The sequence below is a fragment of the Phacochoerus africanus genome, chromosome 5 (assembly GCF_016906955.1).
Source record: "Phacochoerus africanus isolate WHEZ1 chromosome 5, ROS_Pafr_v1, whole genome shotgun sequence".
Taxonomy (NCBI): domain Eukaryota; kingdom Metazoa; phylum Chordata; class Mammalia; order Artiodactyla; family Suidae; genus Phacochoerus; species Phacochoerus africanus.
In genome coordinates this window covers 7,122,796-7,150,378 of record NC_062548.1, presented here as the reverse complement: position 1 = coordinate 7,150,378, position 27,583 = coordinate 7,122,796, and the positions used below count along the sequence as shown (strand labels likewise).

Genomic DNA, 27,583 nt, shown 5'->3' with positions numbered 1-27,583 from the left:
GTCTGTGACCCCTCTCTGTTGGCGGGAGCATCACAGACTGTCCGTGGGAGGAGGTGGCCCTGAAAAGCAGGGAGACCGGCCTGTGACCAGGCCCACAGCCCCCGCCACCCCCACTCTTCCCCCTTCCGTGAGCGCCAGAGCTTTAAGCATGTAACTTTCCCCCGAGGCCCTGCGTGGGCTCCTCAGTGGCAGCCCGAGTCACAGCAGGGATGCTAGACCCTTAACGGCTAGGCCACGAGGGAACTCCAGAAGTACTTTCAGTGCCAAACAAGCCCCAGCCCAGAATCCTCCGGGCCCTCATCCTCACGGTGCCTCCTGGGCATCCGCCTAACCAGGAGGCGGAGGGATCGTGGGGGCTTGTGAGATGGAGAAGGGGGAAGCAGGGAAAGACGGCAGCGGCCTCCTGAAACCCCGGAGCAGCTGGAGACGGGCACCCGCAGTTGATACCGCCCTCCACCCGAGCCCACGAGACCAGCACTGGTCACTGGCGTGCTGCCTCTGGGGACCGACGGGCTGCTTGCAGGTTGTCTGATCTGGAGAAAAATGGAAGACACCCGTCAGTACCGTCCGTGGACAGTAGTCACTGGCTTTTAAAAATCAGCAAAGCCACAAGGTTTGAGCACCTCGCTGAATGCGGCGCCCTGGCCAGGATTTCAGGGGCTCTGACCCACTCACCCTCTTGAGGATGTTCACTCGCCTCGTCTTGAAACGAAGGGGGCAGTAACCGGAAAGGGGGCCCGGGGAGCTTCACAGACGCCGGCGAGGTGGGAGGACCCATTCACCGTCCGTCGCCATCCCCTCATCCTCGGGATCCTCTGCAAAGGCCGGTCCGTCGCCCGTGTTCCCCCTCCGGGCCGCCTCTGCCCACCGCCTCTGTCTGGCGCATGCGCCCCTGCACGTCCTCTCCGCCGTGTCTGATCCGGGTTCCTAGAGCACAGCCGCAGAGAAGCCGGCCCGCTGCGGGGAGGGAAGGAGAGCTGGCTCTGCGCCCGCAAGAGCAGGGGAAAAGGCCGCCTAGTCTTGGCAGCACGGGATCGAGTGACCTGTGCGTCCGGGCAGGCCGAGGAGAGCGACCCAGACAAACCCGGAGAGTTTGGAGATCCGACAGAAACGAGGGCACAGGGACCCCTGAGTTCCTGCAAAGTGCACTAAGGAACTGACTTGTTTATTTTAAGTGTGCATTTACGTTGAATCTAGTCGTACAACTAGTGACGCCCGTGTCAGCCAGCCAGACAGGGACCACACGGAAAAGAACCAGGTTCCAGACGCCTGATCCAGAACGGGTGGTTGAGAAGCAGGCACCACCACAGAGGCCGCCAAGGAGGCCCGCGGGCTGAGGACACAGCCCCGCAGGATGGGTCATCTCCCTTCCTAGACTAAACCGCTGGAACCAGCTGAGCCCTCGGAGGAGAGTATTTTCCGTCTCCGCCAAACGCTGGGGCGCGGGGGCACTGGCAGAACATCTTACTCTTTCTACAGCCCCGACGCACAAACAGCCGTCAGGTTCTGTCCGTTACGCAGTTTTGTTTCACCATCGGGACCCCCAGGGTGTTGAGTTTGCTGGGCACTGACCCTGGGAGCCGCCCTCCAGAGAAGTTCCTGAAGCCACTGACCTGGGCGGTCCCCCCAGCTGCGCTGTGACGCTGCAACTCGAGATCAGGTCCATCTCCTCCCTCAGGGGCCGGGGCTGGTCGCATGTCCTCTGCCTTAGTCACAGCGGGTTTGAAGTAATCGGATAACTGGGCCTTAAAAAGCTATTGAGAAACTAAGCCCTCAAACACACACTTGAATTTCAAAGCACCTTTCCGACTTGTCAGAGCTGCCCTGCCGCCCTGCCTGGGACTGTGTCCACGCCTCCACCCGGCGGGCCCCTGGGGTTCAGAAAAGAGCTCCGTGGCCCTGGGCAGTGGGCTTGCCCCCATCTGGGCTGCCCTTCCCCATTTCAGGAATAAAGGGGTTGACCTGGGTCAGCTGAGGACTGAGCTGTTGGTGCTGCGTGTTGGCGCTGGCATCACAGAACCTAGCAGCCTCCAGAGATGGTGGCACCGAGGATGCCCCAGGGCCCTTCCCTGAAGTGCGGGCTCCTTCCCAAAGGGAGGCAGAGGGTCCCTGCGCATCTGCCAGCGTCCAGGACTCGGGCCATGCAGGATGGTCCTGGTTCCAGGCTAACCAGGGCCACCCATGAGCTGGGCCTGAGTCCCCTTCAAGGCACGTGGGTGGCCCCAAGCAGAAACCTGGACAGCCAGGGAAGCGGGGGACGGACCCCAGGTGACAGCAAGTGTGCCCTCCAGGTGGACTTGGGGCTTTTGGTAGGGAAAGACACTTCCCTCGCGGCCAGTCACCAGCCATGGGTTTTCTTTGTGTCCAGTCCCACCCCTTCCAGGGTGGCCCACCCTGAGTGCACATGGGCTGGCACTGTGCTGGCTGCTGAGGGTACGAAGAACCCGCAGCAGGCTGCGTCTGCAAGGGACTGGTCCCGAGCCATGCCTTGTATGGTCTGAGTCCCCGACACACGTCAGGATCCACGTCCCCGGTGGGTGGTGGGGCCAGCAGCCCCGCTCCACCCGTGTTCCAGGCACACGCTGTGTGGACTGAGGGGGCAGAGGAGGCGGCCCCCAATCAGGACCAGGGACACACGGGACCAAGGCGACCCCCGGCCCCGGCGCAGTCTGAGAGCCAGTGGAGGGGTGGGCTCCCGCTGGGCCAGGGAGGAGGGCAGCATGTTGGGGGGTGGGGGGAGATGCCCAGGCCACTTCCTGGGGACGGGAGCTGCTCTCTGCTTGAAGAAGGCGCCTCTGTAGAGGGGGCAGGGGCGAGGAGGGCAGTCTGCTCGGCGGGAGAAGTTGAAGAGGAAGCCTTTGTGGAAAATGTCCCTTATTTCAAGTGAACACTGGAGAGCATCACACAGAAAGTGCTTTACACAAAGCAACTCCACATAACCAACACCCAGTCAAAAACTGGAACGTTACCAGCCCCCCCCCCCCAGGAGTTCCCGCTGCTGTCCCATCTCACAGTCCAGACTGCCCCCTCTGGACACGGCCTTGCACGTCCAGACCTATCTGGTCTCGCCTTGCGTGACAGAATTGAGTCCTCCTGTGGTTCTGCTGCTGCTCCCGTAGAGGCCGTTGTCCCTCCTTTTCTGTCACTGAAATACAGGGATTTACAAAGCTGGTTTCAGGTGTGCAGCTGAGTGATTCAGAGATAGATTCACATATAAGCCTTTAAGTGACATCACATTTGTCTTTCTCTGACTCAGTTTGATCATCTCTAGGTCCATCCACGTTGCTGCAAATGGCAGTATTTTGTTTTCATGGCTGAGGAGGAGTCTGTTGTAACCACATCTTCTTTATCCATTCATCTGTCAGTGGACATTTAGTTGTTTCCATGTCTTGGCTATTGTGACTAGTACTGCTATGTACTTGCATGTATCTTTTCAAATCATAATTTTGTCCAGATGTATGCACAGGAGTGGGATTGCTGGGTCATATGGTAAATCTGTTTTTAGTTTTTTTAAGGAACCTCCGTACTGTTCTTCACAGTGGCTGCACCAATTTACATTCCCACCAACAGTGGCAGGAAGGATCCCTTTTCTCCACACCCTCTCCAGCATTTGTTATTTGTAGGCTTTTTGTTTGTTTGTTTGTTTTGCTTTTTAGGGCTGCACCCGAGGCATATGGAGGTTCCCAGGCTAGGGGTTCCACTGGAGCTGTAGTTGCTGACCTATGCCACAGCCACGCCAGACCCTTCACCCACTTAGTGAGGCCAGGGATGGAACCCGCAACCTCATGGTTCCTAATTGGATTCATTTCTGCTGCGCCACGATGGGAAACTCGGTTATTTGTAGGCTCTTTAATGATGGCCTTTCTGATTGGTGTGAGGTGGTACCTCATTGTAGTTTTGATTGCATTTCTCTAGTAACTAGCGATGTTGAGCATTTTTTCATGTGTCTCTCAGCCGTGTGTCTTCTTTGCATAAATGTCTCTTTAAGTCTTCTGCCCATTTTTGGATTGGGTGGTTCATTTTGTTGAAAGGTATGAGCTGTCTGTATAGTTTGGAAATTAAGCCTTTTTGGTTGCATCGTTTGCAAATATTTTCTTCCATTCTGCAGGTCATCTCTTGGTTTCGTCATGGTTTCCTCGCTGTGCAAAAGCTCATTCGTTTGATTAGGTCCCGCTTATTTGTTTTTGCTTTTATTTCCATTTCTGAGACGGACCTCAGAAAACACTGGTTCGATTGTGTCCGCGTATTTTGCTTGATGTCGCTCCGTTGACGGATGTTGGGGCTCTGCGGACAGAGCATCCCCAGGTGGCCCCTGGTGCCAGCTGAAGAGCTGCTGTGCCCTCCCGCCTCTGCCCTTGTTGCTCGAAACGTCCTGTCACCCGGATGACGCAGTTCGTGAATCCACCGCTTCTAGTCGGTCTCCGTGGTTTCTGCCTCGAGGTGGCTGGGGTGCAGTGTTGGGTCGCAGGGTGGTTTCCGCTGGGAGTCGCTGCCGGAGCCCGCAGGGGCTGCTGGGAGTCCGGCTCAGCGGGAAGGGCGCTTTCCAGACCAGAGGTTGCAGCCGTCCTCCGGACCCGCCCGTCACGGCCTGGGCGGTAGGCGGAGGCCAGCCCTCTGGGCACAGGTGAGACTGCACGGCAGGCATCCTGGGGTATTTTTAAAATAAATCATGCATTGGCCTGTAGTCACCGACAGCATGAATGCTGTACCTGAAATGACGGGAAGGCCAGCGCGCCCTGTGGGGGGGGTGGGGGGGCGCCTCTTTGCAGCCACGTGAGGTCCTGTGAGCACGTGCTAAGAGCGGGGCTGCTCTGTGCCTCAGGGATGAGAAGCAGACACTGAACTGGGTGCTGGGCTGCCTGTCTCTGGGGGCCGGGGCTCCCCCTCGGGATGACCTCGCTGGCCCCAGGGTTCAAGGTCAAGGTATGAGGTCCCCAGAGGCCTGGAGACAGCAGGTGCAGGTCTGAAGTATTCCCAGTGCCCCCCTTCTGCCTTGAGTCTCTGAGTCCAGCACCACTAGAGAGGCCCTGGCTTCAGCCTCCGGGTGTGGCCTGGGCTGGAGGCTAGACCAGGAAGGGGAGGACCCGGGCAGTCCCCTGGCGGCCGGCTGGTCAGACAGCGTTACACTGCCCTCTCCTGGACGGCCATCTGCGCAAGCGCGCCAGCTGGGGCCAGTGACTTCCCACAACAGCCAGACCAAGTTGAAGCCCAGTCTTCATGGAATGAGGGAAAGAGGACGCGCACACCGGCTTCCCGGCCACCCTCAGAGACCCCCGTCCCTGGGAGCTGGAAGCTGGGGCTCCACGCGGGCTCTGGCAATGCCTGAAAGCAAAGGCAGTGCCCCCACGGTTCTATCTTCTCTGTCCCGCACTTCATGGAACTTCCTACAAGATCTCTGGTGAGCAGTTGGCACCAGTCTACAGGCACCAAAAGCCACCAAGGTTGTCTTACTGTCCCTCCTGCATCGTTCAGAGCTGGGCTCCCCAAAGCCAACCTTAATCACGACAGCTCTGCACGTGAATGACCACAGGCAAGGAGCAGCAGACCCTGAGTTTTCTAAGACATTCTGCATTAGTGGAGACCCTCCCAAGTTGTGGAATGTATTCTGTTCTTTCCTTTCTTCTCCTGAGTGAATTTACATGGCTCATCTCAAATGATGGAGACGCCAGGGCACTTGGAAACATGTATAGCTTTGAACAATCCCTTAATGCTTTAGGTGTCTTTACCTTGGGGTCTCATTTAAAATGTCCCAATTTTGGGAGTTCCTGTTGTGGCTCAGCGGAAACGAATCTGTCTGGCATCCATGAGGACACGGGTTCGATCCCTGGCCTCGCTCAGTGGGTTAAGGATCTGGCGTTGCCATGAGCTGTGGTGTAGGTCGCAGACGCAGCTTGTATCTGGTGTTGCTGTGGCTGTGGCATAGGCCAGTGGCTACAGCTCTGATTCAGCCCCTAGCCTGGGAACTTCCGTATGCCACGGGTGCGGCCCTAAATAGACAGAACAATAATAATAACAATGTTCCAATTTCATGAGCTTTTCATAAACTTCATCTTTCTTTTTCCCACAGAGTGACACAAATGGGATTGCAAAGCCACCTTTTCTCAGGTAGGTTAACTTCCTCAAGGGCCTTCCTGCTCATGCAGCCCAGGAGGCCTGATCCTGAGAGAGGCCTCCAGCCGGTGGGGTCCTCTGGGGAGCAGGACCTGCCCAGCATCTGCCCTGACCCAGAATGGAGGTCCCCTTGTCACACAGCACCCTTGGAACCTAATAATCCAGTCCCATTCCTAGATGGCTCTCCCACCCCACCCCACCCCATCCAGAGGCAGGCTCGCCTCTCAAAAATGTTTAAAACTCTGGACTCCCCCTGGTGGCGCAGCAGGTTGAGGGCCTGGTGGTGTCACCACGGTGGTTTGGGTTGCTGCTGTAGCACAGGTTCGATTCCTGGCCTGGCAATTTCCATGTGCCATGGGCACAGCCAAAAAAAATAAAATAAAAGCTTAAAACTCGGGATAGTTCTGTAATGGGCAGCGTGGCAAAACGCCCATGTTCAGAGAATGTCTGGAATTTATATAAGCCATACAATTTTACAAAGCAAAAGCAATAGTTATTCGCTCTTTTCAGATCCAACCCGTCTTGTAGTATTTCTGCCAACATTTTTTTTTTCCCTCCCCCACAGTGGAGAAAACCCCTTTGCTACTGTGAAACTCCGGCCAACAGTGACGAATGACCGGTCAGCACCCATCATTTGATGAAAAGCCGGCCGTGGGATCCTGGGCACCTGTTCAGTTCTCACCTGCAAAACGATAAGTGTATACGTTTGATAAGTGCTGTACTGGTGCAAAGCTTCACCAGAGGGTGCCTGAACCTCAGTGTACTCCCCTCGAGCAAATCAGCGCATTTTCTAATTGAACGTAGTCAGCTTTACACATTCTTCTTCCAATCGGCTGGGTTTACGTATTTTTTTGTAATCGGTGATAATGATCAACTCAACCACTTAAAACGTCTTCTTCCCATTCTGCTCAAAAACAGTAAATTTGGTTCCAATCCTTATTGTATCATTTTCTGGTAATTTTTTTCCTTTTTTTTGGCCACCCCGAGTCACCTGCAAGTCCCGGGCCAGGGATCAAATCTGTGTCCCCGTGCTGCAGAGACACCGCTGATCCCGTCGCGCCACAGCAGCAACTTTTTTTAAAAGTCAGAATAAGGGATGGTTGATGCTTTCATGACTGGCTTTCTGCCCCCGAAAAGCAAATGAGATCGGTTTTATTTTATAAAGCATGATGTGCTGACAGAGCATTATGATATTCAAGGAAAATACTATGTAAATTTGCGTCCCGGCATGCAAATCATCTTAAGCAATATAAAGTATGAGAATATTGTATAAAATCTAATGTTTGAACTTAAAAACGTTTAAATTTTTGCTTAATCAAATGTAGCCCCACCCAAGCAAGATAGAGAATCCCCCCACTCCCCAGGACTGCTGTAGACACAGCTCCAGAGCACCGAGAATTCACCTTTCTCTCATCACCGCCATGGTACCACACCACTAATTTCAAAGAGGTCCTGAATTTAGGAGTTGTGAGTTACCAGCTGGAATGAGCAATGAAAACCCACCAGGCTGTGCCCCCCTCAGGTCTGTGTAGAAACCCTAGGGACTCTCACCGAGCTGACTGGGGGCTGCACTTCAGCTGAGAGCCGCCACTGTGCACTGGGAAGCTGGGTTTTAGGAGGGAATCAGAGCCCTGGGCATCAGCGTCCCTGGCTGCAGGGACGAGACCCAGTTTGGAGGCTGGAGGATAGGATGGGGATGAAAGCCCACCCCCCAGGCCCTCACTGGGGAAGGAGGGGTGTGGGCTTTGGAGGCTTGTTAATAAGGGCAAAGGGGGGGGGGGTGGAGGGGGCATCACCACAGCCTGTTCCCCAGTGCTCCACCATCGGGGGCCTCCTGCTGTGTTACAGGGAGAGCATAGGGCCTGGAGCAACCAGATGCCCTCTGTGGGCCCACCCAGCCCATCTGCACCTTGTCGGAAGGGACCACAGCGGTCACTGAGCTGTGTGGGAGGGCTTGCCTTTAGGTCCTGGGCATGGAGGTGCGTGCTCTTGAAATGGCAAGGTATCGTGTCTCATTATGATAATAAAAACTGGAGTACAAGCCCAGTTTGGAGCTGTAAATGCCTACCGAGGAAGGAGTAAGAAGGTGAACCAGATAGTGTTAAGTCGGGTGATGGGAGTGTTACACTGTATCCTCGTGTGTGTGTGTGTGTGTGTGTGTGTGTGTTTTCTCCATAACAAAGCTTGGAAGCAGCAGTGCGCAAACACTGAATAAGCAAAACCAGGTAAACAACGGTATGGATCTCATTTATTTAAAACAGTATTTCTCACCTTTCTCAAATTGAAGACTGCAAAAAATAAAAGCAGTGCTTGACTGAGCGGTCATTAACCCTGGGAGCAGTGCTGCTGCTGCGCGTCCACACTCCCCGAAACCGGCTCCTCGTGGCGCCCAAGCCACCCACCACTTTACAAAACAGTCCTGAAGATTAATCAAATAAAGCTATTGTACACAACATTTACATTAGAAAAAGAGAGCTGGGAGTAGGAAAGCCACGTGTGGAGTTCCCTTTAAGTAAAGTTGGCGCCACAGTTGGGGCATCTTCGCTTCCTCAAGGCGAAACAGCAGATGAACCCAAAGGGGAACAGGACGATGGCCAAGAAGATGCCCAGGAAGGTGAAGGAGTCCTCCAGAACCCCGACCCTGCGGAGAGAGGGCGCACGCGCGTGAGGCCCGACCCCCGCGCCCCGCCCAGAGCCCCGCCCTCAGCGCTGTGCGGGGGCGGAGCCAGGAGCAACTGTCCCAGCATCTGCCACACGTCTTCTGCAAGGAGGAACAAGAGGCAAATGCCAGCTTCTATAAAAACTCTTACGTCTCTGAAAAGAACAAACCAAGTCACGTTTAGAGTATTTTTTCCCCCAACATTGAAAGGTTTCAGACTTTTTTTTTCCATTCCCTAAAAGGAAATTCCAAAAATAGCCGTAATTTGGAGTTCGGGTGATTTGTTTATTGTTGGCGGGAGCAGATTTTAATGAAGGACTAAAATCAGCCGTGTTCACACGGTGCCACTTGAGAAATTTCATCTCAGAGGTTCCCCTTTGGAAAAGTTGGCATATACCTTAGACGTGCACCGTATATGATCCCTGAGATGCTAGGGGACACCCCCAAACCACGTGCCAACAAGCACAGGTGGGAGACCTGAGGTCGCCACCGGGATCTCCTGATTGACAAGGCCCCAAGAACAGGCAAGAGCCGCGGAATCGGCTCCAGGAAACCCTGGCCCAGCGGCACCAGAGGGAGACCCGCGGCCCGGCTGCAGCCGAGGCCCGGCCGCCAGGGGGCGCTACGGGGAGGAGGCCCTGAGCCCCGGCGGGGAAAGTGTCTGCCCACCACCTCTGGCCCGGACAAGACTTGGCGACTTGAGGCCGCGGCTGTGAGGGGCCAACGCCAGGGCGCTGCCGGCGGAGGGGGGAGGTCAGCTCCCGAAGCCCTGGGGAGCCGGCCCCCGGCCCTGGGGGGGTCATGGGCTCAATGCCCCTCCCCTCCCCGTCCGCAGCACCTCCCTAGGGGAGCTCTGACCTCGCGGACCGCCTCTCCCTTCCAGGAGGGTGAGCCAAGGCTGAGAAGCCCCGCCAAGCTCTGCCGCCCCCGTTCCAAGGGGAAGCTCACAGCTGGCCTGCATCCCCCAGCAGTTACCGTCCTTACAAGAGACTGTACCAAACTCCCCACACAGGCCCCTTTCTAAGATGACAGAGGCTGCTCGGCCCTGCCCGCCCGGCCCCAGGGCCCCCCCAGAAGACCCAGCAGAGAAAGCACCTGAGGCCACACTGCCAAGGAGGGGCAGGGCTTCAGAAAGGCCCTGAGCCACCCCTGTGTCCCCACACAGGTGTACGTGACGCTCTGTCCAGGGTCATGGCCAGCAGCTCCCACCACTACTGAGGCTACTGGGGCCACTTCCACAGCAGCTCCCACTCGAGGAGCCAGGCCCCTCCCTGCTCCCCCCACCCACCCCCACCCCACATCTACACCCACTGAACTCCCCAGAATGTCCAAGTGAGAAGCAGAGCAGAGAACTAAACCCCGGGCCTCACACCTGCACCAGCAGAGAACCTTCCCGAGAAGCCTGCCCTCTCAAAAGTCACCAGGGTGCCTGGCCCAGTGTCCCCTCCAGGGACCAGTGAGGCCTGAGGACAGTACTACCTCAGTGCCCACCAGACTAGCTAGACACTCCGTGTAGACACAGGTCAAAGCTGTTCCCAGGCAGAGCCTAGATCCCGGAGCGTCTGCCCCAAGGCTCCAGGAGAGGCCTGGGAGGCGGCTGGGTCCTGCCCTGCTGTCCTGGGTGCCCTGGAAGTGGTGCCAACGGGCACCCAGCACCCCTGGCTGGAGAAAGCCCTCTGAGTGGGGCTGTCTCCCCACAGTGAAGGGACCCAGTCCCCGCAACTGCCACTTGCTCCTGTCCTCTGGGGTCAAATGTCACACAGCACCAGCAGCCACCTGCCTCTTCCCCAAGTCTCCAGCCAGACCCTGGTCTGCACTGTTGTCTGAAGCCGGAGAGAGCCAGCAGGGCCCTCCCCGCCAGGCCAGGGGGCTGGGGCCCCACCCGAGCAGACGCCCAGCAACAGGCCGACCGACCTGGGGAGGCCCACGGTCGCGCACACACTCCCTCGTTCCACCCGCGGTGGGTTCTGTCCAGACCCATCATTCACTGGAGCCAGAGCCGCGCTGGCAGCTTGGGCCTCCCTGTCTGATGCCCTCAAGAATCAGGTTTGATGAGGACAAGAACCCACGCCCTCTCCTCCGCCGTGTCTGGGGAGACCAAGGCCACTGCCCTTCCGTTCAGCAAACGATGTGGGCACAATCTCGTCCCTGCCAGTGGGTCTGCCCCAGAGCCAGGCCCCTTCTACCAAGAACCATAGCCAGACACCACCCCATGCCACCAAACACACACACACAGCTTCCCAGCTCAAGAGTGGAGACAGCATCTGGCCGGCCAGCAGGAGCCTCTGAGCACAGGGGTCCACAGGTACCACACCTACAAGCCCACCTGCCACCCTAAAAGTCCGCACCTCTTACCCACAATTGCAAATGCCAAGAGCTCCAGAAGTAACAGACGCACCTGGCAGCCATGTGTGTGGCCATTTATAGTCTTAATGTACCCCCTCAATGGGGATATTTGTGTCTTGCTGCAGAAACGTTAATGTTTGACTATAGGTACTGCCTAGATCTCAAAAGCAGTGCTGATGTGACTCACAGCCTTTAAAAATCCAGTTTTCTGAAGTGAGAAACACAATCCGGTCCCTAGGCCAATCCTGATGCAGCGACACCTCACCAGGCTGCAGCGCAGACCTGCCCCTCCTGCCAGCCTCTCCTCTCCAAGCCCCTGCGAAGCTCCAGTCAGTCCACGGCGTCAACTCTTTATTACATGACTCTCACTCCAAACTGAGTTAGCAGCTCTAACTGCTCAGAAGACCCCGCCCCCTCCCAGAGCAAGAGGGGCGGGAGGACACAGAGCTGGCGAAACCAGGGAACTAATTCTGGAAACACTTAACTGACTGGACCCTACAGAGAAAGTGTCCGCTCCACTCCACTGGCACCCACCTGCTCAGGAGGCCAGGCTGCGTGGGGCCCCCGTGGCCCAAGAGCAGCCCAGGCAGGGCAGGGGCTCGGGACTCCCATCCCCAGCCCCTCTGGCTTCCTCACAGCATCCCCGCCACGTCCCAGCACGTCCTCGGTACAGGGAGCCAGCAAGTGGCCCGGGTGCGAACAACCCAGACCCCAGCCCCGGGCCTCCCCGCCCCACCCCCGCGACGGTTAACACGGGTACCCTCCTGGCTCATCCCCCAGCTCCCTCCTCCCAGCGCAGGGCAGCCCCCAGACAAGCCCCTCAGGAGGGAGGGCAGGGCAAGAAGACCGGGTCCTATCTCAACCCCTGGGGAGGGACACTGGCCCGGCCTCCAGCGGTCCAGGGTCCCCACTACAAACTGGCCTCCCATGCGGGCAGGGAGCTACCTGTCGGGGGTTCTCAGGACCAGCCCACAGAGCCACCGGCCACACCAGGGCCAGCTGGGAAGCCCCAGGCCCCCCTGAGCAGAACCGCCCAGGTTCGGCCCTGCCTGCGGCGGGAGGCCCACCCACGGCCCACAGGACCACCCCAGCCGGGCCAGGAACAGCTAGACCGAGGCCCCGCGCTGCACCCTCTGCCCCGTGTAGCCTGGGGTACGAGTCCCAGCTCAGGCCACGGGAGGCCTCTCCTCAGGGCAAGGCTGGAGCCCTGGCTTCGCTGTGCCCTGGCCTGCACGCTGCGTCCAACCTTGACGGCTGTTGCCTGAGCCTACCTGTCCCCGGACTCTCTTCTACCTCTTCGGTCACCCCCAAGGTCAAACACCAGAGACCCCACACCTGCTGCTCTGGTGATGCACCTTCCAGCCCTGGACCTGCCCGGGGGGCACCCTCCGCAGATGCCCTCTCACCGCAGCCCAGGGCCCCCTGACCCAAGGTGCTGCCACCTCATCCTGCATCCAGGGACAGCCCACACCCCCGGGGGAAACAGCTTCCAAAAGGCCCAAGCCTGGCCGAAGCCCCACCGGCCAAGGCAGTGTTCAGTCCGCAGGGGCTGCGGGCAGGCAGGAGTGAAACGAGGCGCATGCTCGCCCCGCTACTAGGGTGGAAAAAAACGAGCGACTCGACAGGGACGATGGGATCAGGCTGCTTAAGGGAAGGCTCAGACGGTGGCAGAGTGACAACTGGTACAGGTCTCTTAGCCAGGCCTCAGAGGGGATCACAGACGTGTGACTTCGGCAAATTCCTGCCAAGCAACCAGAGAGGGACAGGGACAGAGCCCGGCGGGCGGGCTGGACCGGGAGGAAGTGTGGTCACATGAGAAGTGGCCTGTATCCCAACCCCAGGACGCCGGCCAGACAGCGGCCACCCAGACTGTTCCCAGGGGAACCTCCCCATCGTCCCTGCCGCACACACCACACACCCACTCCCCAAACCACTGCTGAGCTTCCTGCAGCCTGGGCCCTGCCTGCCACTCAGGGCGCAGGAAAGCCGGCTCGGGCCACTGAGGGCACTCCCGGGTGGAGAACCCAAGTGCCGGGGTCGGGGGACCTTGCTGCTGGCATCTGTCCTCAAGCCAGACAGAGGGGCCTGTGGAAGACACACCTGGGAGGGACGCCAGAGGGTTTGGACCCAACTCCGGCCCCAGGCCTGTCGTCACAGCACCCACGCCTCCCGCGCCGCACCCACCGCCCAGAGAAGCAGGGAGGCATCCATCCCAACAAAAGGGAGACTCAGGTCCCAGGCGGCAGGAGCCCCACCCGAGCCCAAGACCCTCCCCAGAGGGCGGAGTCCACATTCTGCACGACGGGGGCCTCCGCTGTGACCCAGCTCCCACCCTAGGGAAGGGGGGACCAGGAAACACGCTCCCCGGCCAGCAGCCGCTGGAAGCTCCGCAGCCCCTGGGGGCGCCTCGCCCCTCAGGCCCCGCTGGTCTCCCCTCCTCCACACCCACAGGCCACAGGGCGTCCCATCAGACATGCCATCCCCCAGACGGGGAAATGCGCCCAGCTGGCAGGGCAGGCTCTGAGCCCAGCTCTGGCGGGCTGGGCACCACGGAGAGATGCTGAAGCCCAGGCGGACGGCTCTGCTCCAGGCGCCTTCCCGCTCCTCCTGGCCGGCCAGCCTGACCCCCACCCCGGAGCCCCAGCTCAGGAGAACACGCGAAACCATGCCCACCCAAGACGGCCCTTAACCTCCCAGCTGGGCTACGGGGACAGAAGGGCCATGCACATGGCAGGGCTCCGAGCACCCAGGACCGGCCTCAAAGCCACAATCAGTGGGTTTCCTGTCCCCTGCCTCCCTGTGCCCAGGATTCCCCGTGGCCCTCTTCACAAGGGAGCTGGCCTTGACCTTTGCCCTGCCCAGCAGCCTATAACCTGTCCACACCCTCTCCTCCAAGCCCACCCACGTGCCTTCCACCCTGACAGCTCGGAGGCTCACAGGTGCCTCATGGTGAAAACAGCTTCTGCAGGCGGCCATCGTCCCCCCCTCGCCCTTCATGTTCTCCCAAGACCAGAGTTTCGCCAGCAGGGTCAGGAGAGACCCATTTTGGATTTGCAGATGGGGCCCCCTGGCAGGCTCCTCCTGCCCGCAGCCCCTTGTTAAGGCACCTGACTGGCCTCCTGCCCCCTTTCCAGACGCCCTTCTTCCTGGACCCTCGTCTCTCACACAGCTGCCCCTACGACGTTGAATCGCTGACTTCCCTCTGATTCTACGCTGGGGCCTTCCACATACACTTCTGAAATTGTTTTGGTGTAAACCAGAGTTTCTCAACTCCATCTCAGCAACTCCAACTTCCTCCTACAGCAAGGCTGAAAACCCGCCCTTGCCAAGCCCGCCCTGACTTTCTCAACTGTCTGCCCATTGGAACCCACCAAGGACAGAGACCAAGTCTTACCCAATTGGAACCCTCAGGACCCACACAGACCAAGCACCTAGTCGCTGCGTCTCAGGCCCCATAAATGGGTGCCAGAAGACCTGGAGGCTCCAGTTTGAGGGTAGGAACTATCGCTCCCGCCCCAAAGAACCTCGGCATTTCTGTCCTCATGCAGCTAATGACCCTCACGTGGATGAAGCTGTCCCTCCCCAGGCCGCCCGGATCTTAGCTCCTTGAATGCCCTCGCCATCTGACTCGGCTCCCCTGTCCACGCACTTCAAACTGTCCCTTCTCCAGAAAAGAGAACCTTTCACCATCTTGAAGAATCAAATGCAGAGCCAACCCGCAGGTCCTAGAACCAGAGACCTCTGCATTAGAACTGCTAATCTCTGCATCCCACTCCTTGGGGCTCGCTGGCTCCAAAAGCACTCAGCTCCCTGGGAAAGGGAACCCCGCACACCCCCCTGCCCCATGAAACCTGTGGGGACTCAAGGACCACTGAAGCCACTCTCTCCCACATCCCAGGTCAGCAGCTTATCCCAAGACCATCTCCCCAGCCATCAGCCCTTCACGAAGTTCTGATAAGTGTGTCCTCAGAGGCCCCCAGGGACCCCCCAGGTTTGTGACATACCTGCAGACAGGGCAGCCTCCAACAACAACGATGGAATTGGCAGGGTACCGGGTGACATTTCGACTGTGGATGTTGTAGACCCTGGGGTGGTGGGTGGGTATCCCTGTGGGCGGAAAGGCACATGAGAAGGGGGCAGGGAGGAAACCCGGGGATCGGCGGCGAACTGCTCCTGCCCTCCCCCCTCGCCCCACCAAAAACACGCCCCCTTTGCAAAACCAAGACAACAGCTGCGTCCACGAAGCGCCCACTCCGGCTTTATTAGGGGCTAACTCGCAGGCGGCATCTCAGCGAAGTGAACCTGCAGTCAGGTGTTGAGGCTTCCCGGGAAGGGCGGGCCGGGCGCGCGACCCCGCAGGTGGGCTGAGGGCCCTCGGGCAGCGCCCAGGCTCGGGGGCCGACCTCAGCTTCCCAGCGCGGAGACTTCCCTCCGACCCCTCCCGCGGGCGCCGCCCCGGGTCTCCCCTCGGCCGCGCCCCGAGAAAAGTTGGTTTCGGGGTTAAAGGTCGCCACCGAACTCCGCCCAAAGTTTGCTCCCGGGGCCCCGGGGCCCCGAGCCCGGCGCCCCGCCCGGGTCCCGGCCCGACCCCCACCCCGCCCCCCGGCCCCCGGCCCACCTGTGACGAGGTAGGGGTAGGGCGGCGGCGGGGCGGCGGCGGGGATGGCGCCGTAGCCGTGCGGGCCGCACGCGAAGTCGCCCTGGCCGGCCTCCAGGTTGTAGGCGGGCGGCCGCTCCTGCAGCAGGGGCTTGTGGTCCATGGCGGGCGGCGCCCACCGCGCCCGGCCCGGCTCCTGCTCGCGCTCCCGCTCCGGCTCCGGCTCGGACTCGCGGGGACGCCCGGACGCCCGGCAGCTGGACCCCGTCCTCGCGGGCGGCGGCGGCGGCGGCGGCGGCGGCGGCGCGGGGCTGGGCCCCCTGGAGGCGGGCGCCGCGGGCTTCCCCCCGCGCCTCCCCCCGCCAGTCACAAGACCCGGGTCACGTGGTGCGGCTCCCAGCAGGGGGGCGGCGCGGGGCGGGGCCGGCGGCGTCTTAAAGGGGCCGCGCCCGCCCTCGGCCAGCCCGGAGGGCGCTGGTCGGCGGCGACTCCGCGCGCCTCCCCTCTCGGCCTCCCCATCCCCCGGCCGCCGCCCCAGACCTCCCGCCGCGAGGAGACCCTCCCCCCAACCGACGGCCCAGAGACGTCGCACTCGGGTCGTGACCTTTTGGTTTATCAAGCACTCCCCCGCAGCGCCAAGTCCGATCCGGACAATCTCGGAGGACGCAGCCGCTGGCCCACTGGGCGTCCTGGGGCGCGAGCCCACCCACCGAGGAGGAGGGTAGGGGCGGCGCGGAGGAGGGGTCGGGCGGGGCGTGTCCCCAGGCCGCCCCTTCGCGGTCACCGCTCCGGGGCGGAGGGGCCCCGGGCTCCGCATTTTGAGCCGTCCGGGGTACCGATCAGGGCGCGGCCAGGGTCCGGGGAAGCGCAAATTCCTTCAAGAAAAAGCGAACGATGCCTGAGAACCGTGTCCGCTCGCGCTCAGCCTATGTTCATCCCCTCGGTTTTCTTTTTGACAAATCACGTTTGATCATTTTTAGGACTTGCGGCCACTGATTACAAAGAACTCCCCTGTCGGGGACAAACTAAATGCCGCGTGGCGGGAGCTGTCCACTGTTGTTTCTCGGGTTGGTCATCTTCGCGACAACCCAGGACGTACTGGTCCCTAGTCTGTGGTCTGGACACAGGCTCAGAAGAGGGGAGTGACCGAAACTTGACCGCAGAGGCCGCCCTGTCCCACGCCCTCGCTGAAGCTCGTTGACTGTCACATGCTCTCGTGCTTAATGGGTTTGTAATAAAACTTTAAACAGAAAGATGGACTAACTTCAGCCCCTGACCTGCCCTGGCTCCTCAGCTAATTCCTGGGCCTTCTGAAGCATTTGGGGGGCTCTCCTCGCCTTTCTCGTGTGACCTGTCCTCTGATCTAGCTCTGCGACAGCTCTCAGACCCCGCCACATTTTTAACTTTTTAGAAGAGACCTTGGAGGAGTTTCTTTATCACAAGTGCAGCTCCTTCAAGGCCCTTCCCATCTGTCCTTTATCTCCTGGTCGTGGTCCCGCAATCCTGTGGAGAGGAGCCAGTGGCAGGCCAGGTAGCAGCCGGGCTGGCCCTGGGAGGAGAGCCAGATCCAGAATAGAGGCTGGCGGAGAGTGGCCGAGGACTTCCTGGCCAGCAGAGGCCCTGGCTGTGGTGGGGGGGCCTTGTGCTCCTGGGGGCAGATGTGAGCCCATCACCCAAAGGGTGAGAGCAGCTGAACTGCCCCCCCCCCCCACCCAAGGGAAAACTGAGGGGCAACCCTGACCTCACTCAGGAGCAAGGAAAAGTGGGCTCAGGGCAGGCCCACGAACGCTAACCCATGGGACAGGCATCCTAGCCGGCTTGCAAACAGCAACATAGCCTTTCCTATCAGATGAAATAAAGTTGGCAGATGTCCCTTCAATTGCAAAGTTAATTTTCTCTTCCTCAAGTGTCTGTGTTTGCTCTCAAATTCCAACCAAGTCCATAGCCTCTGGCTCCTTTCTCTTGTAATAACTGATTTTCTCCCCAGCAGTGCCTCCCAGCGTGGAAATCCCTGTCCTGATAGGATACAGGATTTCCCCACAAAGCAGGTCCCTCCCCTTTGTTCCTGCATTGTGACCTGCCATCCCAGCCTCCCCCAAGCAAAGCCTGGGGGGACAAAGATAACTGGCTGGGGACACAAAAAAGGCACAATCTGGTAGGAAGCCCAACAGACGGACAGCTCTCTGTGACAGTGCAGCAAGGCTGCCTGGTGGGAGTTAGGGGTGCCCATGAGCGCCCCACCTGGAAGGCCAACACTGACTGGCCCAAGGGACGAGCATTCCAGGCAGAGTGAGCTGTGGCCCACTGCCTCCCAGGACTCCAAGTCACCAAAGCTGCAGCTAGAGCCTGGGAGGGTCTCTGGCAGGTGAGGGGGGCTGGGGTGGGGCGGAGGAGGGGCGCTGGGAGGAGGGGGGCAAGGCAGCACCCAGATGTTGGAGGTGGCATCCTGTCCTGTGAGAGCCTGTGGCTGCCCTGCACGGGGCAGGAGCCTCCGATTTGCTGTTAGAAAAATGATGTTGCCAACAGCGTGAAGGGTGAAAGGGGCAGTGGATGGAGAGGAGAGACGTGGCACGGAGAGACAAAGAGCCCGTCAGACCTGGTGACCCCCTGGGTGAATATGGGGCACGCTCAGGTGCCAGTGGTGGATCAGCAGGAGCCTGAGGGGACGGGTGGGGAGAGCAGCGCCCAGTCTGCAGCAGACCCCCAACCAAGCAAAGTGTGCCCAGCGGCGGGGTGCTCTCCCGAGGGTAGCAATGAGACTCTCTCAGCGGCTGACGGCCCTTCACAAGGACGTGCTGTGCCCCAGACAAAACGGGCAGCATCCAGCCTCCAGGAGCTGACACTTGAACGGGGCAGGGCTGGGCTTAGAAGGTGGCAGGTGCTGCGGGGAGGATGAGCAGGAGCAAGGGCGCAGGGGATGAGGCGGGCAAGGCGGTGCAGGGCTGTGCGACTCTGTGTTGGGACTGAGAGTGGGACTGTCCGGGAGGGGGTCAGAGGCTGGGAGGAGGAGGCTGGAAGGACCAGTGTGTGTGCGTTTTAAGGGGAGAGGAAGTAACAGCACGGTGATACGTCAGTGGGAACAACTGGCTGCAGAAGAGGGGGCATGTGGAGAAAGGGGAGGAGGAGGTAAAGGGGTGGGGTCCCTGCTGGGACCCCCAACGAGTCACCCACGGAAGCAGGAGAAGGAGGAGCTCGTGGGCGCCCGGGCTGGTGGGCAGGAGGGCGAACAGACGGGGCGCTCTTGCCTGATTGCTCCTGTTGTCTTGATGAAACGGGAAGCAAGGTGAGCCTCTTGAGTCACCTCACCTCCAGGCGGCTTCCTGTCTGAGTGCATCCTCAGGGCCCCCCCGGGAAGGAGGGCCTCCACATCCCTCAATAGCTTTTTTTTTTTTTTGTCTTTTTGCCTTTTTTCTTGAGCTGCTCCCGCAGCATGTGGAGGTTCCCAGGCTAGGGGTCAAATCAGAGCTGTAGCCACTGGCCTACACCACAGCCACAGCCACACGGGATCCAAGCCGAATCTGCAACCTACACCACAGCTCACGGCAACGCCAGATCCTTAACCCACTGAGCAAGGCCAGGGATCGAACCCACATCCTCATGGATACTTGCTGGGTTCTTAACCCACTGAGCCACAACGAGAACTCCACTAATCCACTTTTATATCATGTGTACATTAACAAAAAAAATGTTTTTGGCATTGCCACGTCCATCCGCATGGGATTTGAACTGCTCTGTACATGTTTTCGCTGCGAGCACTTCAACAGGGAACCTGGTGGCGCAGTGGACGTGACAGCTGCTGGTTGGAGGGGGGCTGGGGAAGGTGCCACTGTCCACCAGGCCTTGACTGTCACCAAAGTCTCTCCTCACATGTAGCCTAAGGAAACCCAAGCCAGGACCAGGCTCTGAGAAGGGCTGAGAACCCAGCACGTGAACTGCTTGCACATTCGAGAAGCCAGTACCTCACATGGTTGGGATTGTGACAAAACCAAAAAAAAGGAAGCAAATATCATTTCAAAATCCAAGGCCATAACTGATTACAAGTGCCTGGCCCTGAGAAAGGCTTCCCCAAAGATTTGCTAAACACTCATCTTAGATAAACACTGAGTTTTAAGTTTTGTCGTAAGCCGGGGGTAAGCCTCACAGTTCCACGAGGCAAATCTTTCTAAATGTTTTATAAAGGAAGCACACAGGTTTGTACACAATGCAGAAAACCATTTCCCGCAGGTCACACAATTTCACGCAAGTCACGCAATTTCACGCCAGTCACACGGTCAGTCTTATCACAGGTAATACACAGGCAGACCTCGTTTGCACTTTACAGATGACGCATTTTTTACAAATTGAAAGCCCGTGGCATCTTTCCAAACAGCATTTGCTCACTCTGTGTTTTGGTAACTGTTCCAATATTTTAAGGCTTTTCAGTATTATTTTGGTTATGGTTACTGCCACAACTCAGTGAAACCTCAGGTAGTGGTCATCATTTTTTATCAATAAAATATTGATAAAATATCAATAAAATAAAATTTGAATAAGTTTTGGTTTTTGTTTTTTGTTTTTTTTTTTTGGCTGCACCCATGGCATGCAGAAGTTCCCAGGCCAGGGACTGAATCATGCCACAGCAGTGACCCAAGCCGCTGCGGTGATAATACCAGAGCCTTAACCTGCTGGGCCACCAGACAACTCGCCAAGTTTTTTTGGTTTTTGTTTTTTTGCTTTTGAGGGCCACACCTGAGGCATATGGAGGTTCCCAGGCTAGGAGTCAAAGCAGAGCTACAGCTGTCGGCCTCCACCACAGCCACAGCAACACCAGATCTGAGTCACATTGCAACCTATGCCATAGCCTGCGGCAACACCAGATCCTTAACCCACTGAGCGAGGCCAGGGATCGAACCTGCATCCTCATGGATACTAACCGGGTTTTTAACCTGCTGAGCCACAAGGGGAACTCCTAGTACTATGTTTAAATCCACACCCATGCCCTTCACTCTCTAAGAGGTGCCCGCCACTGTGTAATTCTGCCCCGCAGCACACACTTAACTCACGCTCTAAAATACAGACAGCATCTCTTGAAGTCATCATCTCCTAGCCATGCTCCCAAGAACAGAGTGAATTCGGGACCGCAAATTTCTAGTTTAAATAAGTTACCGGGAAGCTGTGCTCAAAACCTCTGAAAAGCTCTGCAGTAATAAGAGCTATAACTGATTTATCAAGACGGATTACGGGTTAAAACATGGAAGTCAACACGTTTATGGCAACAACATGCAAAATTAACTTTCATCTCTGCCATACTCAGAGTAACAGATCAGGGTGCTTCTGCAGGGCTTTTTTTTTTTTTTTTTTTGTCTTTTTGTCTTTTGAGGGCCACACCTGTGGCATATGGGGGTTCCCAGGCTAGGGGTCCAATCGGAGCTACAGCTGCCAGCCTACACCACAGCCATAGCAACACGGGATCCGAGCTGCACCTGCGACCTACACCACAGCTCACAGCAACACTGGATCCTTCACCCACTGAGCAAGGCCAGGGATCGAACCTGCGTCCTCATGGATGCTGGTCGTTTTTGTTAACCACTGGGCCATGATGGGAACTCCTCTCCAGGATTTCTTGATTGGGGGCGGGGGGGGGGGGAACGACAAGAAAATCTCAGCCCTGTTTGGATGTTGAGGGGGGCGAGAGGAAGTGGGCTGCAGGGGGAGCACCACATCGCCCCCATCCAGACTGCTCTGCAGACTCCCCCTGTGGCTTGAATAAGCCACTTCGGAGCCAGGCTTTCTTACACGGAGACGCCCGGCATCCTTGCCGAATTGTAACCACAACTCTTCAGAGGGGGCGATGTTACCTCCTCACCTTCCAGAACAACAGAGTCGCCCTTTCTGAACGGACATTCCAGGGAGAGACCAACGTCTGTCCCGCTCCGAGTGTGTGGCGGACGCTGTGGGGATTCACACTTCCTCGGGGCCGCGATGCCCAGGTGTCCCCCCAGCTTGGAGGTGAGGTGCATCGGTCCCCCGCTGAGGCCAGTCCACTAACCAACCCCCTTGTGTCCCATCTCTGCATCCCCAGTGCCGGGAACATAGCAGGTGCCCCGGGCAAGTTTAACGGAACTCGAGGCCACGTGCCCAGGATCAGCTGGCTGGTGAGGGTTCAAGCCTAGGTCCTTCTGCCTCCAGAACAGCTCTGGTCCAAAGACTGTGGGAGGGAGGAGGGGGTCCCCCGCCCTCACCTCAGTCTAGACATAGCCTGGATCATTTCTGGATCATTCCAGAAAGCCATTCCCAGTTTCATAAAATCAAGACTACCAGACGGTAGGGGAGACACTCATTGAGGTGATTAATGGCCTTTGGGCTTCACGTGGTGCTTTTCGGTGATTACAGAGCATCCTGGGGGGCGGGATGACGGGCCTCTCGAACCCTCCGCCCCCTGCCAGCCGGGAGAGTTACTCAGACAGATAGAATGTGCCTTCCCCTCCAGATCTGCCCCCAGGTGAACTTGTCACCGTGTGCCAGGGCTCTGGACTTGGTGACAACCAGGCATCTTCTCTGGGGGGGGCACAGATGACAAGTCCCGAGGAGAGAGGCCAGGTCACTTCCTTAGGCCAGGAAAGCACCCCCAGATCTGATTTTTAAGGGGCCTGGAGGGTCTCAGTTGTTATTCTACTTTGCCAGAATCACCCACGACCCAGTTCTCGTGCAGGCCGCCAAGGGAAGCAGGAGCAACCCCCCTCATGGGGGTCCCCCTCTCCACCCCCTCCCCCTGCCCTCCTCTGTCCAGGCCCCCCCCCCACCCCCGGCCTCCCTCCTGGGCCCCCCCACCCCCCGCAGTGGCTCCCACCTGCTGCCTGCACGGTGGTCATGGCTGGCGTCAGAGAGCTGCCCCTGGGTGGCCGGAGGGAGCCTGAGGACGGGGCCGGGAAGAGCCCCCTTACGCTCCAGCAGGAGATGGGCCGCAGCCGACATGAAGGGCCGGTAGAGAAGCCCACGGGGGCAGGGCCATCCTGGGGCAGGAAGGGCCAGGCCTCTCTGGGGACAGAATGCAGCCTCACAATCCAGCCCAGCCACCAAGATTCTCAGGTTCTGAGCCTGGAGTCCTGTCACCCGGAAGAGGCTCGAGATGCCACCAAGCTGATTCACCCTGGCAGCCCTGGATGCCCACTTTGATCTCTGAGTGGTGGGGCCTGGAGAGCCAGCCAGGGGAGGCGTGGAGAGCTTCCGCTGCCGCAGGTGGACGATGGGAACAGCTGCGCCACGCGGGAGCGCTCCCGGCCGCTGGCCACGTGCCGCCTGGGGCAAGGAATCCGGTGTTGGATCTGAGCTGTCCCCTGCGGTCCCGGCACTGCGGTCTCTGGCTCTAGGCTCTACCCCGAAGTGACCTTGCCCCCTCTTTCATTTATGAGGGGCGCCCTGTAGGTCTCCCCGCTGTTCTCCTACCTGTGGGAGCCTGATGCGGTGGGATCGTGTGGCCTTCCTTTTAAAGGAAGCATCTCATGGCTGCGGTTCCTCTGGGGGGCACCCCTCGCGCCAACTCTGGGGAAAATCACCGCCAAGAGCCCTGGGCTCAGCACACACGTGTCGGGAGGTCACCTGGTCTGGGGTCCACGCCTCCGTCTCCTTGACCTGCTGCGGAGGAGCTCACCTGTGCCTCAGTTTCCCATCTGTAAACCGAGGTAACAGCCCCTGCCTCGTCGGGTCTGCGGGAGAGGTCAGGGCCCCTGCGGGAGGCGAGGCACCTGAACATCAGGCACTGCCCGGCCCCCTGCCCCCCTGCCCCCCGAGCCCAGCAATCCCGGCCCGGGACTCAGAGCACACCTCCTCTCCCCTTGTTCCTTACCTGTGCTCGGGCCTGACTAGGGCTGACTCTTCCCCCTCGTAGGATCACCGTCTGTTTTGTTGTGCGATTTGCTTTTTCCACGTGGAGACCTTTGCTCCTCCCTGGAGACACCCGTGACCTCTGCCCTCTGCCACATCAATACCGTGCCCCTGCTCCTTGCCAGGCCAGGTCCCCCCGCCCCCAATTCCAGCCACAGATCCCGCTCCCTTGCTGATGAGGCAGGTTCCCAGCTGGCCCAGAGCAGCCCCTCTCCCTGTGCTCTGTTTAATGTCCAGTGAGCCAGATTTTATACCTCTTTCTTTTTCTTTCTTTTTGTCTCTTTGCCTTTTCGAGGGCCACTCCCGCGGCATATGGAGGTTCCCAGGCTAGGAACCAGAGCCACAGCAACGCCAGATCTGAGCCGCGTCTGCGACCTCCACCACAGCTCATGGTAACGCCCGATCCTTAACCCACGGAGCAAGGCCTGGGATCGAACCTGCAACCTCATGGGTCCTAGTCGGATTCGTTAACCACTGTGCCACGATGGGAACTCCTTTCTTTCTTTGCACATCCAAACGATAATTACAAATACATTAAAGTAATTCTAAACAGTGTAACCTGCAGTTATAAATACTGCATGGGTTTTTTTTTTTTTTGGATACTGCAAACCCCTCAGACAGCAGTTAAAGCATGCATTCGTGTAACAATTATAAAACCAATTCTTAGAGTTCCCAGTGTGGTGCAGCGGAAACAAATCTGACTAGTATCCATGAGGATGGCCTTTGGCCTCGCCCAGTGGGTTAAGGATCTGGCTTTGCTGTGAGCTGTGGTGTAGGTCGCAGATGTGGCTTGGATCCCACATGGCTGTGGCTGTGGTGTAGGCCGGCAGCTGTAACTCCGATTCGACCCCTCCCCTGGGAGCCTCCAAATGCCGCAGGCGCAGCCCTCAAAAGACAAAAATAAAAAAATAATTTTAAAAGTACGTTTTGCAGGTTACAACTCTCTTAATTTTGAGAGTTTTCCAGGACTGAAGGCCCCACAGAAGACTGCCATTCCTACTCAGCTGATTAAGGAACTTTGGTTGTAGATGGATTGATTCCTGGATGGGGCTGGATCCAGGCTGCTCTTCCCAAGGCCCTTGGATTAAGGCTGCTGTTGATAAGTAAATGCCATTTCCTGCATCTCAAAGCGCTGAAAGTTCAAACCCTTGGCATAGGTTTTAGTTCCTTGTCAGCTTGTGTCTTCCCTCAAATGATGCAGTTGCAAAGTCTCCCGTGGCGATGTGCCATGACCCCTCTTTGGGTTTGTGTGACTGACTCGCCTGGGCCAGTCATCATGAATTAGTGATGGGTTAGCATCACACACACAAGTTTGTTTTATTGGTGTTGCATTAAAATTAGCAAGGCCATCTAGAAAATTCCATGGACCAGAAACAAAGGGTTGGATCTTCGTGGCTGTGCCTTCTCTTCAGGACATTTAGGGGGTGCCTGACCGGGGAACCCTGGGTGGAGCCCGCTCTTTGCCTGGCTTCTGTGTGTGAGCAGTGGGGCAGACCCCTCCTGGTTCTCACGAGGGACCACCCGTGGGGACACTTCCTGCTTTTCCTGGGGCCACTGGCTTTGTCCCTTGGTCTGTGCATTTACCGGTTTCAACTTAACACAGAAACACGTACGAAGCATCACTTGGGAACTGGCGGAAAAACAGCAGACCTGCACGTTAGCAATCGCCCGCTGGATCGTTCTCTGTGCTACACAGCAGATGGCCACAGACTGAGCAGCTGAACACATGCCCTTTCATTATCTCCCGGCCTCCATGGGTCAAGAGAATGGGCCGGCCTAGCTGGTCCTCTGCTCAGGGTCTCACAAGGCTGCCCTTAGGGGCCTGGCGGCATCCTCAGCCTGGAGGTGAAGGTGGGACAAACCCACCGCCAGGCCCATCGAGCTGCTGGCCGCCTTCGGAGCTAAAGGCTGCCCATGGTGCCCAGAGGCCAGTCGCAGCCTGGCTGTTTGCTCCTGCAAGGCCAGTGGGAGAGGGCGTTTCTAACCTCGGAAAGAGCCAAGTCCCTCCTCAAAGGGCTTCAACCGAATTACGCAAAGCTCACCCAGGATAATCCTCACTCACTGAACTCAGAATCAACTGATTTGGCACCTTAATCACAGCTGCAACATCCCTTCACTTTGCAGCATCAGTGGGCTGGCTGCAAGGAGGTCACAGGTCACCCCACGTTCAAGGGAGGGGTTTATATGGGACGGGGGGTGGGGGGGCAGAGATCACAGGGGCCGCCCTAGGGTCTGTCTGCCACAGCGACTCAGTGAAACCAGTGAAACGTAAGCACGGTCTGTCCCCCACCACATCTGCATCGACAGCTACCTTCGCACACACGTCACAGAACGGGTCCCTTGGGAGTTTTGGGGTGAACGCCTGGGTCTCTGTGGCCCCAGAGGCCGTCTCCCTCAGGCCCTCTGCCCCTCCACCCACCTGGCCTCCCGCGGGGCCTCAGGGCGAGCGCACCTGCCTTCTTGGTCAGAGGCCCTGGCCAGGATGCAGCTCCCGACGGCTCCCTGGTCCTTCCTGCTTTCTGGAGACGGTTCCTCCTGAAAGTTTCCCTTAAGTTGACGTCCTTCGGATCAGGAGACGTGTGTAACCTCAGGTCGCCTGTGGAAGCCTCCTGATTCCTAAATCGAATTCGTCTCCACCACCTGCCCCATCGCTCACCGCTCACCAGTGTGTACCGAGGACTCGCAATGCCCCGAGGACACCAGCCAGTGCGGTAGCTTGTCACAAAATCCCCAAACTCACCTTCCTAAAGCTTCCTTTAATACGGGCTCTGTGCCCCTTGGGGAGAAAGAGGGGGGATAGTTTCCTATAAACTGGGAAAGAGATCCCGCACGGAGTGACTTCACCCTAAAACATACACAGTGGGGGGACCAGGAAGAGGAATTCAGGAATTTTCTAGGAAAGACACGCAAGGTGCAGCAAGATGGGGCAGGAGTTTTCGGATCGTCGGCCCTGAATTTTTCTTTCTGAATCTGCAGTGCACGCTTATCAGCTTGAAGGGAACTAGCGTATCGGCTGCTCTTGGGACTCATTCTTGTGTGGGGTGGCCTCCCGGGGCAGGCAGGATGGGCTCTCTGTCCATGAGGGATCTGAGACCAGCAAGCACGCAAGGGGATGACAAAACTGCCACTGGTGACGTGTTTACCACCCACCTCAGCCCCCAGGTCCCAAGCAAGATGGAAGGGACCATAGACATTCGTGCCTGCAGCCCTGGGCATCGGTCCCAGCCCTGCCACTGCCTGGCTCTAAGGGACGATGGGATCTTTGACTGTTGAGTGCATGAATTCCCTTCTGTGGCCTGGAAAATCTAGGGGTCTGGTGAGAACCCTAAAAGGTGAGATCCTTGCCCTCTCAAACCCTTAGTCTCAGAGCTCCCAAAGTGGCTCAGTGGAAACAAACCTAACACCCATGAGGACGCAAGTTCGATCCCTGGCCTCGCTCAGTGGGTTAAAAGATCCGGCATTGCCGTGAGCTGTGGTGTAGATCACAGATGCGGCTCGGATCTGGTGTTGCTGTGGCTGTGGTGTAGGCCGGCGGCTACAGCTCTGATTAAACCCCTAGTACCCCTAGTCTGAGACCCTCCATATGTTGCTGGTGTGGCCCTAAACAAACAAACCAGACCAAAAAAAACACCCAAAACCCTTGGTCTCTAAGACAGGGGCCAAGTTTGGCCGACACTCGAGCCTAGGACTTTGGGTCTGCCGTGCGTGACCAAAAGGACAGACGGATTGAAACTCACTCCACCTGCAGCCGCAGCTCCAGCATCCGGGGTTCAGAGCTGAGCTGAGAAGTGGGAAGGAGGATGCGACCACATCAGGACGTCCGGATGGGCTGTCAGGTGCCCCAGTCTCCTGCTGCTCCCTGAACTTGGCTTGGCAGGCCACTGTGGCTTCTATGAACTAATCAAAGTCCACTGCCAGGGATTCCCTTTCATGGTTTGGTTGGCAGCTCAGCAATTCTGACCAGCCACGAGAACCCTGGCCAATGACTTTACCCCCGAGCCTCTGCG

At 58.2% G+C, this 27,583-nt stretch overlaps 3 protein-coding genes across 3 annotated transcripts in view; 2 read left to right on the top strand and 1 right to left on the bottom strand.

Annotated features, from left to right (window-relative positions):
* BAIAP2L1 (BAR/IMD domain containing adaptor protein 2 like 1) overlaps positions 1–7,223 on the top strand; it is a 94,649-nt gene extending 87,426 nt beyond the window's left edge. The window contains exons 13-14 of the mRNA XM_047779530.1: positions 6,068–6,105; positions 6,677–7,223. Coding sequence (XP_047635486.1) covers positions 6,068–6,105; positions 6,677–6,749 — 111 coding nt within the window. The 3' untranslated portion in view covers positions 6,750–7,223. The remainder of the gene's footprint in view (positions 1–6,067; positions 6,106–6,676) is intronic.
* Positions 7,224–8,342: 1,119 nt separating this feature from the next.
* Positions 8,343–15,880, bottom strand: BRI3 (brain protein I3). Its single transcript, XM_047779534.1, has 3 exons — positions 15,735–15,880; positions 15,121–15,223; positions 8,343–8,752 (listed from the first exon to the last, which is right to left on the bottom strand). Exons 1-3 carry the CDS (start codon positions 15,874–15,876, stop codon positions 8,620–8,622), a joined length of 378 nt encoding a protein of 125 aa, XP_047635490.1. The 5' UTR covers positions 15,877–15,880; the 3' UTR covers positions 8,343–8,619.
* LOC125127044 (translation initiation factor IF-2-like) lies at positions 15,870–17,592 on the top strand. Its single transcript, XM_047779531.1, has 2 exons — positions 15,870–16,434; positions 16,694–17,592. Exons 1-2 carry the CDS (start codon positions 15,875–15,877, stop codon positions 16,707–16,709), a joined length of 576 nt encoding a protein of 191 aa, XP_047635487.1. The 5' UTR covers positions 15,870–15,874; the 3' UTR covers positions 16,710–17,592.
* Positions 17,593–27,583: the final 9,991 nt, after the last annotated feature.